At 46.3% G+C, this 15,001-nt stretch overlaps 3 protein-coding genes across 3 annotated transcripts; all 3 read left to right on the plus strand.

The window, feature by feature from the left end:
* The first annotated feature begins 1,725 nt into the window (after positions 1-1,725).
* On the plus strand, positions 1,726-2,827 carry F4822DRAFT_414037 (uncharacterized protein). Its single transcript, XM_051459090.1, has one exon. The coding sequence runs from the start codon at positions 2,219-2,221 to the stop codon at positions 2,474-2,476; it is 258 nt and encodes an 85-aa protein (XP_051311512.1). The 5' UTR covers positions 1,726-2,218; the 3' UTR covers positions 2,477-2,827.
* A 3,254-nt stretch (positions 2,828-6,081) lies between these two features.
* On the plus strand, positions 6,082-8,382 carry F4822DRAFT_432592 (HSF-type DNA-binding-domain-containing protein; the record flags this gene model as incomplete). The annotated part of the gene is made up of 6 exons (XM_051461678.1): positions 6,082-6,218; positions 6,338-6,410; positions 6,463-6,603; positions 6,670-7,557; positions 7,620-7,815; positions 7,871-8,382. The coding sequence occupies 6 exons, from the start codon at positions 6,082-6,084 to the stop codon at positions 8,380-8,382; spliced, it is 1,947 nt and encodes a 648-aa protein (XP_051311513.1).
* A 3,237-nt stretch (positions 8,383-11,619) lies between these two features.
* On the plus strand, positions 11,620-14,738 carry F4822DRAFT_414045 (nucleotide-diphospho-sugar transferase). Its single transcript, XM_051459091.1, has 4 exons — positions 11,620-11,778; positions 11,829-11,997; positions 12,086-12,142; positions 12,199-14,738. Exons 2-4 carry the CDS (start codon positions 11,896-11,898, stop codon positions 14,227-14,229), a joined length of 2,190 nt encoding a protein of 729 aa, XP_051311514.1. The 5' UTR covers positions 11,620-11,778; positions 11,829-11,895; the 3' UTR covers positions 14,230-14,738.
* Positions 14,739-15,001: the final 263 nt, after the last annotated feature.

Here is a 15,001-nt window from a genome sequence, read left to right on the forward strand (position 1 = left end):
TGCGAGTAAACTCAAGACACCCGTGCGACGCCAGAGCCGCAGCGCATATACACGCAGCGGCTCAAGTAACCGCTTCTCCCTTAAGCGACCACACCTACCCACCCCATCTACCATCGCGCCTCGCACATATGACGCCCCGTGTCGGCATTCAGAAGTATCGGAACGGACGGCGACTTCGGAAGGACCCTGAAAGGGAGGGGAATACCCTTTTCTTTCTACCGAACCCGTCGGTTGTGGGTTGTGGTTGCAGGGCCAATGCAGGTAGGTTGAATGTATAATATGGCTGTATGCTGTAGTACTATTTTAAGATACACTATAGTACTGTAGCAACAGAAGTAATATATCTTATCTACCAGGTAGGCATGTAGATAGGTAGGCAGGGTAGCTTTGCTATCTGCCCAGATACTCTACCTTGGTTGCCTTACCTACTTTCGACGACCTCACCTCGATATCCGGGGTGTGGAGTTCGTGTTGTTGTTTGGCTGCTTCTCCTCTTCTACCTACCCATCTCCCTCTCCGCGGGACGGCGGATAGCGGATGGCGTGTCGCGGCAGGGTTTTTTCGGTTTGGCGAACCGGCTAATTAGGCACATCGCGCGCTTCTTTCTATCTCGTCATCATTATTCCTTCCCCGACTTGTGATTTGATTCGAACGAGCATGTTTTCCTCTGCACGATTCTATTAGCTATAAAGTAGGCATGTATGTGGCCTTTTCTATCAAGCCCACCCCCGGTTCACTTCGTGATGGAGCAACGTTTCCGGAATAAAGAGAGGTTGGCGCGGTGAAGGGAAACCTGGGGGGATTTTGGGGAAAGACGCTATTTAAAGCCAAGTAACATGCTTGGCTCCCACGTTCGGCAGGTAGATATTGGTCTGCAAGTCCATGAATAGAATGGCCTCTTATGTAGGCAAGGGTCCTAGGTATATGTAGTTTATAGTATATGCTCGCTTTCGTAAAAGGTAAAGGGACCATAAAACTCTTTGAGGTGCCTCCACGTAGGCGGGTAACAATAGCATCACTGTATCCCGACAGCGGAGCTAACAGTCCGTATTACTGACATCTAAAAGCACGAGATGACTTGATTAATAGGTAACGATGTTGTCCAATGCAAGTAACACGGCTCGAATAAGATTGGCTTTTGGAAACCCGGCAGTATGTGTTATAACAAAATGGGAAGCGGAACTCAACATTTTTGAAAGTCATTGGAGCTGTGAAATTGCATCACGGCATGTAGGTAGACATCATTTAGCAGGGGATAGCGGTGGGTAAAAGGGGTCCCGTAATGCGCTGTAGCTCACTTAAGCCCACTAAGCCAGTTCCCGATGTATCTGTGCATGCTTCGATATACTTCATCGAGCATGGTGTCATAGATAAACATAGACCATGATGAGAACATAAACGTTTGGCCAAACCAAGGCAGGTTAGGCCTCGCCGGGGAATTCGGGAATTTTCTCTGTGAGGACGGAAATACCACGAGGCATCGTACCATGGTTCATAAGGTTATTATTGAAAAATGCTGGCCCCGGATGACGGATCTGGATTAGTAGATCTCTTGGATCTCGACTGCGAAATCAGATCGGAACGAAACGATTGGACAGAGTAATGACCAGATGAAGACAACGGAACGCGAAAATGGTGAGAAAGAGAAAGAGAGTAATTCATCTTCCTAGTATCCGACCATAATTGGTAAGGCGAAAAGACGAAGATATTCATGAAGTCAGGGTTCGGTTATTATTCACACCTGGCTTCTTCTTTCTGTTCGCTTGAAAATCGCGGTGGAAATAAAATGATCTACCTAAACCCAGGATAGCAAAGTGATCCGACTGGTTGGCCTGACCTGGCTGGTTTAGGTACCTAGTGGTTCTTCACTTACAGCTGATCTTCTTCGGTTCCCCCACGCGCGCTTGCTCGCTTGCCTGCTTGCGTACATCATCCAATGCGTAGCTAGGTATTCCAATATTTCCTGTAGCTACTGCGAGATGGTAATTAAAATCAAGCCGCGCGCGTTCGCCTCTTTTCCCAATAGTAGCGACGAACTCCGCTCGCGTAAGAAAAAACAACGATAGAAAACACGTATTTCCCGTTCGACACCTACCCGCCTGTCCTGATCAAGGCAATCGCCGAGACAGCGCTTACGATAGCTCTGGATTGGTCGTAGTTAGTTATTACGGTGCGGTGCGGCAAATACATTTCTCCCTCAAAGTACCTACATCATTAAATGAGTGCATGTAGGTACTTACGTACTCTCGCCGCTAAATTGCTAACCGGTGTCGCGATTTTCGTGCTTATCGCGGTATTGGCTGTCGATCATTTACACATTTCGGGGGTTGCAATCCAGCTTGGCGGGCAGGCTTGCGGCCGCGTGCCGCCTTGTTTTTTTCTTCTTTGGTTTTCTGGGACGGGGATTGACGACACATTTTCCATTAGCTGGAAAATCCGGACCCAAGCCACTTTTTTACCAGCTTGGATAAATTGAGGCGGAAATAAGCAGATAAGTAAGGGATGTGTTGTAGAGAAGAGATGAAGCAACTCCGTGGAATCAAATACATTAGGTGTGTGAGAGCGGGCACTCCGAAGTCATTGGAACGGAGAGTAAAAAGAGACGGGTTACTCTGTGTTCGTGACGAGATTCCCGCTAAACCAAGTTGCGACATTGGTCACTGTCCACTTAGACAGACATTACACTATATCAACGGAATATCTACCACCGGAAACCCCTTCGATGATAACAATGTATCGTCATGTCTATTAATAAACTCGCCCAGCGTACAATTTAATAAGCTTAAATATTGGAAATATGCATACATCCAGGACACATACCCTGGGCGCATACATCTACGCTCTCGAACAAACAAACTCAGTCAGATCGATCCCAGATGGCCCCCGTCGTGTCTTGCATCGTGGGTAACACAGGAAAAAGAGAAGACCATAATAAGCCAGCCAGTCAGCCATAAGCGTTAACAAGCAGTACCCAGATAGGAGGTAGGTAAGATAGATAGCCCCCCCGGCCGGGACGTTCCAAAGGGACCACGTTCCTGGAACCAAGACACCGGTGCATAGCCCTTCTTCTGGACCGGTTCTTATCTTACTTGGGGCCCTCTCACGAATTGGGTAAACCTGGGGGAGGCAGGTTCTAGGTCGTGGTCCCCAAGAACAGGACGCACAGGAACGGGACGGAGCGCTTTTTGGGTTGTACTACAGAATTCCATTTAGAAAGATGGGATGGAATAAAGGGAGGGAAATTAGTTTAGTTTATGGGCTGTTTTCCGCTGCTTCAGCTTCCCTTGCCTGCTCTAGCTCGCTCACTCACCGCACTTAGGACTAGCCGCCTCCATCATCATCAAGCATCGCAGCCAAGACATACCTTTTTTCTTATTTCTTCGCCAACTTTACAGAGGTAGTAGGTGTGAAATAATAATAAAATTAATGATTGGCTAAATAGGTAATGACCTTACAAACATCTTGTGCATATACACATAGACATGGATATCATTACCTAGGCCGGGAGCAGTTAGACCGAAGCAGTTCAAAGAGTCGGGTAAGTTACTGCCTAGGTAGATGACCCTGTCCTGCAAGCAACTAAGCACGGCTCGTACATATTGATCTATATTTACACATATCCGTGCATTGAGGAAGACAAATAACTTGAAATGAGGGAAACGAATAAGATCACAGAAGTTGAGATAGGAATCTAGTCCGATGCGCTGCGCTGCGAACATAATAAAAAAAATATTGGGAGTTGGGGCTAGTTGTGATGCTGCCGTCATCCCTAATTCCCTAATTCCCTAATCGCGCGCGCTATAAACCTCGTTCCCTCGTCCCCCATGGAGCATTTCAGGTGGTGGAAGGATGGGTTGGGGGGTAGGGGAAGCATGACTCGCTTGTATTACTTGTGGCTCGTGGATGACTTTTACTTAGTAATGTTGTTATAAGGGAGGACCGTCGGCTTTTTTAGTGATTACCTTACCGTTGTTCCAATGGCTCTTATTCGCATCCTTCCTCAACACACTCCCTCGGGCATATGTCCGTTAAAGTACAAGCTGAAGGATAATATTGAATCCGCGCCGCTTTCACGAGGAACTTACTCTAGCTGGAAAGTAAGGTAAGCTATAGTTAGCTGGATGGATTTATTATCATCCGTATGGTATTGGGTATCGTATCTACAATAACATGTGGTAATGGGTATTATATCAACTTCGCCATACTGGGCATGATTTTGCCCATTTCTTCCTCATGGCGCACATACCGATATGTAGAAAAGATTACAATACGATGACAGCAGACCAATGAGCTTCCGACCAAAGATCTACTATAACCTACATATATAAAAATTGATAAAAAATGATAGGAGACAAGCAATTGCCATAGGCCATACCTAGTAGCACATGTGTTTTTGCTCACAACCATTGGCATCCCGCTGGTCCGCCCATGCTGATTCGACGGATTTTCCCCGCAGCCCGCCCTCCTCTAGGTAGGGATGTAGGGTATTGTATGTACGATATATGCAGTATTGCACAATACCCTCGAATGTACAATACGAGTACGTATAGTAACAATACTCATAGTCCTACTTTCCAACAACAACGTTACGAGGGGAAGAAAAAAAAAAGAAAATAAGGGGTCTTCATGCCCATTATACGTTATGCCATAATAGGATGTTGCAGGAAACCTCTTAGTTACCTATTAGCTTCTTTTTTATATTCATAGGAAAACAAGAAACGAACAAGAAATACACTAACGAAAAAGGGGTTAACCGAAGAGAGCAGAGAAGAAAAAAAAGAAAACAACTTAGCCTGTAAGAGGAAGTAGTACGAGAAGTACAGTACCCATGAAGATGAGTTGCAGGGGTTCCACACATCTCCGTCAATAGTAGACCATGAATGACTTTCCAGGTTGGATGTGAGGATGACCCTATGCCGTCACGCTTGCCTGGAATATTTCCCGTCCAGGATAGGGAAACCAAAGAAAAAGAAGCTGTAGCATGCTGTATGTGTACGTCTACCTGTCTATCTCTTCTTGGCCACCCCCCGAGCTGCCGTTCTACCAGCCCATGTATGCACGGTATTATTCTCTTGTCCCTCCACTTCCTCCTTCTACTCCTCTTCTCCTCTGCTACTTTGTTACTTTGTTACTTTGCTATGTACCTCACTTGCTCTAGGTATTATTCACTAACCTGAGTGGTATGTGCACTTAGAACGGCGAAGTGTCCCCTCCCTTATCCACTCTCCGTTCCAGGATTTCCGCCAGAACGCCCCCATATTATTATGTACCTCTATGTATGAATTGAAGCATTCTCTATTTTTTTTATTATTATTATTATTACTGTAACCTCGCAAAGCTAGCCTAGCCAGCCAGCCCCGAAAAAAAAAGAAGAGCGTGCACCCGAGTTCCGCCCACCCACCCTGTCTTGTCCATTCAATTCAATTCTCAAAAGTCTTTAAACATTTCCCAGTTCGGCTCAGCTCGTCATGGTTTTTAGGTATTCATATCGAGTTCTGGAAATCAGTTCCGCCAATTGAGTGACACAACCTAATTCTTTAGGCGGACACCGCCTTCAAGTTAACCTGCTCGAACACCACTCAACGGAACAAGTCCAGATAGATAGCTACCTACCTACTTTAGTTGTCTGCTAACTTGCTGCTTGCTTGCTTGCTGCATTGTCCTTGGCAATCGTCTATTATCGGAATCTCAACACCCGCAGAAAAGGGCGACCGCAAAGAAAACTCGGCTATTGTTATCCTCTGGATTGCGTGGTCTGAGCCAGTACATCGAAGCACAGATATAACGAAAAGCGCATAGCATCAAATCCTCGAATAACTCGACCTAATTCCTAGAGAGGAAACATTAGAAGATTTTTAGACCACGAATACAACACGAATACGTAAGGCCTTAATCAACCGTCGCTCGAAATTTAGTCGCACCGAACGTTCACGTCGAAGTCGCCTTCTTGTTGTGCTACCATCCGAGCTGCTTCCTTTGAAGCCAACCTAAGACGAACGATTAATACGCGCGCGTGTCGATATATATATACTTGAACGTTAAAAGAAACATAATTGTTAGGCTTCAGGCCAATCGCCTATCATGCCGGAAGCCGACATGGCTGCCGTGGCGCAGGGCGCCGGTAATAACTCGAGCGACTTTGTGAGTTGGATCACTTTCGACCTATATTCGAGGCTGCGTCGTCGCGAGCTGTCGCATATGCAAATTGCTAACCTTAGGTAATTCCAGGTTCGCAAATTATATAAGTAAATCCTACCATCCCTCGGTTGCGCTTCGAGTCGATCCTCGAGTCGATCTTCCATTCGCCCGTACTAACCAAGTTCTTTTTTCTTTGCAGGATGCTGGAAGACCCAGCCTACAGCGAAGTAGTAAGGTGGGGCAACGAAGGCGACAGCTTTGTCGTCCTCGAGGTAAACCTGCGAGCTCTCTAGGTGTGAGACAATTATTGACCTGAGCTTGCAGAACGAGAAATTTACGAAGACCATATTACCGAAACACTTCAAACATAGCAACTTTGCGAGTTTTGTTCGACAACTGAACAAATATGACTTTCACAAAGTCCGACACAATGAAGAAAACGGACAATCTCCATATGGCGCATCTGTAATTCATGCCTTCTTCCGGTGCAAAATTGTTCCGTATTGGGAGGGAAGCTGACAACATATGCAGGCATGGGAATTCAAGCACCCCGAATTTCGCGCTGATAGGAAGGATAACCTGGATAATATCCGACGGAAAGCTCCGGCACCGAGAAAGGCCCAGGCCGCAGAAGAGCAGTTCGGAGTGTCTAATCAACAGGTCCTAGTTCTCAGTGAAACCCTGGCCGCAACACAACAGCAAGTTCAACAACTTCAGGAGTCTTACCACGAGATTGTAAACGCGAACAAGATCTTTGTAGATGAAATAATCCACCTCCAGAAGTTGGTCCGCGCACAAAATCAGGTACATAACGAACTCATCAACCATCTAAATAAGGTCGAGCAGGAAAGGAAAGAACACCGAAATCCAGGCCACTCGAATTCTGGTTATGGCTCTAACACCTCGAATCTCTTATCGGATGGATCCGAATCTCCCTTGGAGTTACGCCGTGCTCGTGATATTCTCAATGGTCTTCAAGTAGATCATGTTGCGGATAGGGATCTGAACCGAATGTCTATTCAATTGCACCAGGCGGGTGGCTCTCCCGAGTCTGCTGGATCTTCTGGGATGATGGGACCACCTGGCGTAGGAGGTGTTAATCCTTTCTTGCATGACCCTCTAAATGATATGCGCCACCTTGTATATCCCGTTGGTCAGACGATAGGTATCGATCCTTTTGCTGCTGAACACATCAACAACTTGCCATATAACCGACCTGTACAGGATAATGCGATGGGTTCTGGCCACGAATACAACGGACCGCCTATGCCTTCTCATACCCCACCAGGAGCTGCATCGCAGAGTGGTTCACCATGGGGATCGAAAAAGCCTATTGTCCTACTTGTGGAAGACGATAGGACATGTTCTCGGATTGGTTCTAAATTCCTTGCCCAGTATGATTGCGGCGTAGAGGTTGCAGTACGTAGTCGTAGTTATTCGTCTCGCGTGATGATACATGCCTGGCTAACATTTCGATCTAGCGCGACGGTCTCGAAGCTGTGAACAAGGTCAACGCGAAGCAGCATTATTATGATTTGATTTTCATGGATATCGTCATGCCTCAGCTTGACGGTGTCTCAGCAACTGCTATGATTCGTGAGGTGCAACCCAACACACCAATCATTGCCATGACATCCAATATCAACCAGCAGGATCTTGAGATGTACTTCCACTGGGGTGAGTGAAATTGGGTTTCTTGTCCATGACTTTCGAATGCTAATGATATCCCTAGGCATGCGAGATGTCCTTGCCAAACCATTTACTAAAGAGGGAATGATTGGTAAACTAAGGAAACATCTCGTCAACTTCTTGCGCAACCCTCCTCCCGAGAGTATGATGGAGTCAATGTATCCGAATGGTGCTCCTGGCCAACCACCAACACCAGGACCATATTCAAATCAGGCAATAGGCATGGCGCCACTTTCTGCTGCATCCTCAGGGCCCGCAGGGAAGTTTGACACCACACCAATACAATCTCCTGCCACTAGTGCTTCATGGCATTCACCCAGCCAGATGCCGCATGCCTCACCAACGATGGCCCAGGATCAAGGCTATATGGGTGCGGGCAGTGGCTCCCAAATGGTGCTCACGCCTGGTGGGACTCAAAAACCCCAATTTACCAATGCGATGATGCCACAGATGGGTGTACCTCCGCAAAGAATGCCTGAGGGTATGCAGCGCTCAGATGGGCCACCCGAGAAGCGGCAACGGTTGTACGCGTCGCAGACGAGTTATAACCAATAGTCGCATGCATTGTTTCTCATCCATCCTTGACTCCGACTTGTATATATTCTCAGCATATTTGATTGTCTTGTGACGAGGTCCGTTAAAATTCGGTAATGGATACATCGAAGGGACAGAATGCCGTTGGCGCCGATATCGTTGGACATCTTATGCATTGGAAGCATTGGAAACATCCTGTTTCGCTGCCTTCTCTGGTCTGGTTGTCTCACTCGGGGCGAAGTAGGACTCCGTGATAGACCATGGAATACCCCTTGGCTGTTTTCTAGAGGCGTGGCTGCATGTGTATCAGTAACAGAGAGCCAAGAGATTTTCTAGGCCAAGGAGGGGCAGATGCTGGAGGGAGGGATTTTGATTGTTCAGGCTGGATTGGATCCATTGGCTTGTCCCATTGGGGGGTCTGGTAGCATATGCGTGCCCATGGCTTTTTCTCTAGGTGGGGGGCATTTCGTGGCTGCCGGCGATGTTCATTACCGTATCGGATGCCATCATCGATCTTTACGATCTAAAAAACATGGTAAATTAGTTTTCGAATCAGGATATGCGTCGAACCTAGACGACGAATGAATTAGGATGAGGGTTTATTTTCCCATTCAAACGACGAGGTCAAATGAACGATCCCAACATAAAATAGAGGAATAATAAAAAAAAAGTATTCGATCAACAATCATATATGTATAAGTCGACCGTGACTAGCCGCCATAGCTATGCCGTCAATGCTGTACTGAAACACTAAAGGTTAGGGGAAGATGGATGTGGTTTATGTTGTGTCGGGTTAAGTTTGTCGCTACTCGTGGGGATGGAAAGAAAAGAGAAGACTCAACACGTATTGAAGGTTAAAGATCGAATGAACCTACCTTGATCATATCTCAACGACAGGAAGCTCTTTCTCTCTTTTACACCCTCATTTGAGTTTGGTGCTTTATGCCAACACTCGTGGCTTGCTAGCGACGTCATAATGGGCTTATACTGCGAGTGGCTTCCTCTAAGATTTGGCAGGAGGAAACAGCATTGGATAAGACGATAGGCGTTCGAACGAATGGGGAAGGAAGGGACGACAGCCAGGGAGGTACAAACACTGACTTATACCGTTGAGAATAAGGAAAGAGGTAGGCTTCTTACCCAGGTAGGTTTGGTACTAGGAGAGATCAAGCAAGATTCTTGGGAAAGCTTAATCTTAAAAAAACAGACCCGAAGCATTAAATTCGTTCCCGCACTTCCGCTGCCAACAAACATTTGAACTTTACAACATTCAACATGTGAGAATACTACAACCCATCAAATATTTAAGAATCTTAGGTGAGAGAGAGCCTTTCTCATGTATACGCCGCACAAATCTCGTTACTTGTGACAGCAAACAATAAGTGGTACGAGAAAATTCATACGAATTCGTTGACCGAGCCGCGATTATTAACAACTATAATAACGGGAAAAGCTTGGCTCAGCCTAGAATGCGATCGATACACTATCTATAAGCATCCGCTGTCAACGAATAGTAAAATCCACTTGGCTATAGAAGGGTCTGTCCCATTACTCCCCTGCAGTGGGTGACATGATCTGCTGATCTAGACACCGATTATATGGAACGAGACCCCTATGGATTAATAGGAAGGCCATGTTAATGCTCCCTTTTGAGGTCTAGCCTTCGGGAAGCATGGATAAGATCCTGGGAGCACGAAAGCTTGGTACAAGATCGACAGCTCCCGAACCTTCTTCGTTGTTTGCTACATATGCACCAGGTACTTGGACGACCACTTCCCCAGATTTTGTGGATGTGTCTTTACAGTAAGGCGACTTTAATAACGGGGCATCTCAGGTTTGGTGATATTCACAATGGCATGTATTGGCTACAACCCTAGCCTGCTGATTAGGGACGTAAACATAACATGATCCGACACTCCCAGGTGCCTTGTCCCAAAATTCAACCGGGTTTCATTAAAAAAAAAAAAAAAAAAAAAAGGGGGACGAGGCAGGCTTTAAATGACCGACACCGACTGGTCTACTTATTGCTGCGGGTGTCCGTATTCGAGAAGAGCTCTTCAATATGAAACTGAGGAGATGGCTGAAAGAAGAAGGAAGAGAGACAACGAGCCAATCCCAAGTGTACTTGCTAAGCTACCTTGTAGCTGGGGCACATCCACTACCTAGGTACAGATCGAGAACCTGGAACCACGACCACGGACTGCCCGCGTACCCTACGTACATACATATAACACATGTACATACATATGCAAGCTGCGTAAGGTAACGGTCGGGGGTTGCGTTTGCGGCAAGGGGTTAGCTGACTGGAGATTTGATCCGAAGGTCTGGATTCGTGAAGCTCTAGCCTAGAACGTAGTCCGTTCCACGGCAGTCAGTCCACCCTGGTCCACCCTTGCCGTCGCGCCCCTGCGTCGCCTGGCCTAGAACATCTAGGTGCTTGACGTGTCCGGTAAGTTCCATGGTAGACTTTATATACATTATGTACGTACATACGAGATCACGTTATTGGCCTTATTTGCTTCTCTAAGCTTTATCTTCCTCAAGCTGCCTAATTTGCGGTGAGTATCTTCCTGATAGTCTATACAGCTCTTACATTGAGCTGGCTTTAAGTGATGAATCATGAACGATAGACGAAAAAATCGAAAGAGCTCCATACTAATGGAATTTTGAGTATCTTCCGTGTACTGATGATAATTCCAGGGATGTTAAATTGACAACTCATATTATCCCTGAAATCTCCAACACTGATGTCTCCAATGCTTCGCCGGTTTCCTTCATATGTACTAAGTGGCTTTTTCATTGACTTGACCTTCGAATCTTCTTTTTACTCTACACTTGTAGAATTATGTTTCTTACGTATTATCGTAAGGACAAACTAGTACTCATATCGACATCCTGCTTTTACGGACCTTTGAACCAACACAGAAGATCAAGGTCAGCTTGCTTATTCATATAAGCACATTCTAAGTACCTTAAGTATAGCGACAGCTGTAATTAAGTACGCTGTTTGGTAGTAAGGGCTACAAGTCAATGCTGTAAGACTGGTCCTGTAGGGGGTTTGCTACGCCGTGTCTCCGGTGTATGTCTTGTACCACCATCGTGAATCAACTTGGGGGTCTTGGCTTCATTGAGCTGTCTGTCATCCCACGCTCGGTATTCTTTTGGGGTAATTCAAAAAGACGGAGGGTTGACACATGACTATTAACCCTAAGGCTAATTGGAAGGAATTGATTATTTTATTCCATGACTTGTTGAATAATATTAACGAAATAAATGGAGAAAAAAGAAAGAAATGAAAAGATCGAACGATGGCGTTGAACTTTTAATTAGGTTGCATTATAACGATATCTTTATACAGGATATCCGTGTATTAAGGTAGTATCTCATAGCGGTGTTCTTAGCTACTGAGGTACCTAGGTACAAACTGCCCCTCCATTGACGTTGACTCATACTAAAAATTAATGGAGCAACTCTTGAATTGAACCTTCTTCACAACTTACAATACAAACATAACAAAAACAACATCGCCGCGTCATGTCGCAAAATAAAGCCGCCAAGGGCGGCGCTGCTTCAAAAGGCAAGAAATCTAGTAAGACTGGAGCTGAAGATAAAAGAGAAGATGCCCTTCAAGCAGTTGTGAGTATTTTGCTTGGGTTCCTAATCATCGCGGGGCATTAACAAGAACGATCTTCATGGCTAACACGATGCGCTTTTGCTATTATAGCTTATAGCAGATTCTTTTCAGACTAGATTCCATCCATTCACGGTAGAAAAGCCAAGAGTAAGTCGACCGCGAGCTATTCCTAAGCTTCACTCATTAATTCTGCCCCGCTATAGTGCCTCCTCCCCCTTGCGAATACACCTCTCATCGAGTACTCCCTCGAATTCCTGGCTGCGAATGGTGTGCAAGAAGTCTTCATATACTGCGGCGCCCATCATGAACAAATCGAACGACACATCCACAACTCGAAGTATTCACCCAATTCTAAGCTTTGTCCTTTCTCGAGCCTCGAATTTATACGTGTTGCCGATGCTCGGTCTATAGGTGATTTCCTCCGAGACCTCGACAAGCGCAACATAATTGGAGGTGATTTCGTATTGGTACATGGAGACTTAGTCGCCAATATTCCCCTTGACGAGGCATTGGCAGCGCACAGAGCACGCAGAGAAGCAAACCGCGACTCATGTATGACTATGGTATTACGAGAAGCTGGTGAAGAAGCACACAACACTAAGACGAAAGGGCTGACCCCATCATTCATAATCGACCCGAATGCTAAGAGATGTCTACACTACGAAGAGATACACCCACTACAAACTGAGCATTACCTTACGCTAGATCCGACTATACTAGAGAACCGCGAAGCAGAAGCACGAACAGACCTCATCGATGCCGAAATAGATATTTGCACTCCAGATGTGCTCGCCTTATGGTCGGAGAGTTTCGACTACGAGTTACCGCGCGCAAACTTTTTACACGGTGTACTTAAAGACTGGGAACTGAACGGGAAGATGATCCATACCGAAATTATTAATGAGGGTTACTGCGCGCGAGTGAGTAATCTTCAACAATATGATGCTATCGCTCAGGATGTATTGAGGGGCTGGACTTTCCCCTTTACGCCGGAATGCAACCTCTTCCAAGGACAGACCTATCAACAACGAGGCAACGACTCTTACCAGGACGACGACGCTGAAGTTGAGGATCAAGACGAAATATATCGCTCTATCGTTGGAAAAGATACGCACATTGGATCGGGGAGCATTGCTAGAGCTAGTGTTGTCGGTCGGAATTGCAAGATTGGAACCAATGTCCGGATCGTAAACAGCTTCATATGGGACGACGTTACGCTCGAAGATAACGCGATAATAGAACATTCGATAATCGCCGATAGGGGAGTGATAGGAAAAGATACGTATGTCCACGACGGCTCTCTTATATCATACGGAGTTCACTTGGGCAGCCATCTGCACGTCAAGGCTGGTACTGTGGCATCACTTCTTTCCCACACCGGGCAGCCGGTATTGACACAACCGAATATTGTCGGTTCAGAGGGCAAAGGTGCCCTTTTCGAGCCTCCGGAAGATGAAGAAGATCTTGATGACCCAGCGATATTACAGAAGACTCTAAATTACACCATTGTGGGACTCGATGTCTCTGATTCTTCTGTTTCGACACTTGCAGATGATGACTACTTGTCTGACACATCGGGACCGGTCTCGCCTTCTGCTAGTCAGCCTACTTCTAGGTCACGATTATCCTCATTTGCATCTGACGACTCGGGAGCACCGAATTTCTCTTCTTTCCATTCTGATGCGGTTCACGGTTTATTGGATGTCCTTCGCGGCATATCGGGCAACTTCGAATCCGAAAAGCTTGAGTTCACCTCGTTGCGACTCGCTAATAATGCCTCTGATGCCGCGATGAGGAAAGCTGTCGCAACCGCTTTCGTCCGCCGCGCAGTCGAGCTTATGAATTCGGATGGCGAAGCGTTAGAGCCGTCGAAAGCTGCTAAGCAGGTACTTACGTCACGAGAGGGTGCTACGGAATTCGTCACAGAAGTCGGTGTCGGTGACCATTCCGTAGCAGAACAAGTCGAGTTTGCGCTGGCGGTACAAAAAGCTTGCGCGAGTAGCGCTAAGATAGTTGAGGTCGCGAAGGCTGGGAACCTTCTTGCTGCTATGCTGCAGCAGATGTACGACCTGGATATCCTGGAAGAAGAGGGAATTCTGGGTTGGTGGGAAGATGATAGGGGTAAAGAAGAGGGCTTGCTATCGGGTGTAAGGGAGAAGAGCCAGGCATTGGTTGAGTGGTTGGAGAATGCTGATGAGGAGGAGAGTAGTGAGGAAGAGGATGATGACGAGTAGGGGTTGGTCTATGATGGTAGTATGCATGGCAAATTGGCTTGACGTTACGCCTTGCAGAAACCGTTTGGTATAACATATCAAGGATGAAACTCTATATCGGAACTCATCGTGCTTCGCGCTGAAAGAGGTCGTTGCTTTCCAGTATCGACGAGGAGCCTACGAGTCGACAAGGGTAAAGTGGCTATGGTGTCTAAAAGTTTAGAGCGATGTTTTAATGCGATTAATATCTAGTTTGGCGCTGTCGCTATTACTGGATACGCCGAGGGTGATGTTGGGGGCGGGTGGTTCAAGGGTCCCCTCTCCATATAACGGCGAATGCATCTAACATAATATAGAGTGAACACTACTTTGATCAAAGACCTTACAAGAGTCTTGAGAATGGTGCTATGATTCTGGTCTATAGATGTTATATCCGTATTATGCATTTGTTGGGTGGATTACAAACTCATCCACTTATATAACCAGTCTCTGGTTGGTGGAAACTCCAGCTTTAAGTGGATGTATACCGTGCGCCGTTTTCAATAAACCGCCAATGCGCCATAATACAGTGTATTTTTTACAGTATGGTGGCGTTTCGCACTGATGAACTAAATTTACAGGGCCATTAGTGCTGTAATTACAGCGCATTTCAGTGGGGTGCTATAATGCGCTATAATTATAGTACTCTAGAGCCCTGTAGAGCCCTAAATTTACAGCACACTTACAGCGCGTCTTAGCACCTCACTATAACACGCTGTAATTACAGCACATTACAGGGGCTACCTATAAAGCG

The sequence above is a fragment of the Hypoxylon trugodes genome, assembly GCF_022578975.1.
Source record: "Hypoxylon trugodes strain CBS 135444 unplaced genomic scaffold F4822scaffold_8, whole genome shotgun sequence".
Lineage (NCBI taxonomy): Eukaryota > Fungi > Ascomycota > Sordariomycetes > Xylariales > Hypoxylaceae > Hypoxylon > Hypoxylon trugodes.

Coding starts and splice junctions, on each gene's coding strand:
- F4822DRAFT_414037 (XM_051459090.1), top strand. CDS start 2,219: ATGAGTGCATGTAGGTACTTACGTACTCTCGCCGCTAAATTGCTAACC.
- F4822DRAFT_414045 (XM_051459091.1), top strand. CDS start 11,896: ATGTCGCAAAATAAAGCCGCCAAGGGCGGCGCTGCTTCAAAAGGCAAG. Junction 11,998..12,085: donor AAGATGCCCTTCAAGCAGTT/GTGAGTATTTTG, acceptor TTGCTATTATAG/CTTATAGCAGATTCTTTTCA. Junction 12,143..12,198: donor TCACGGTAGAAAAGCCAAGA/GTAAGTCGACCG, acceptor GCCCCGCTATAG/TGCCTCCTCCCCCTTGCGAA.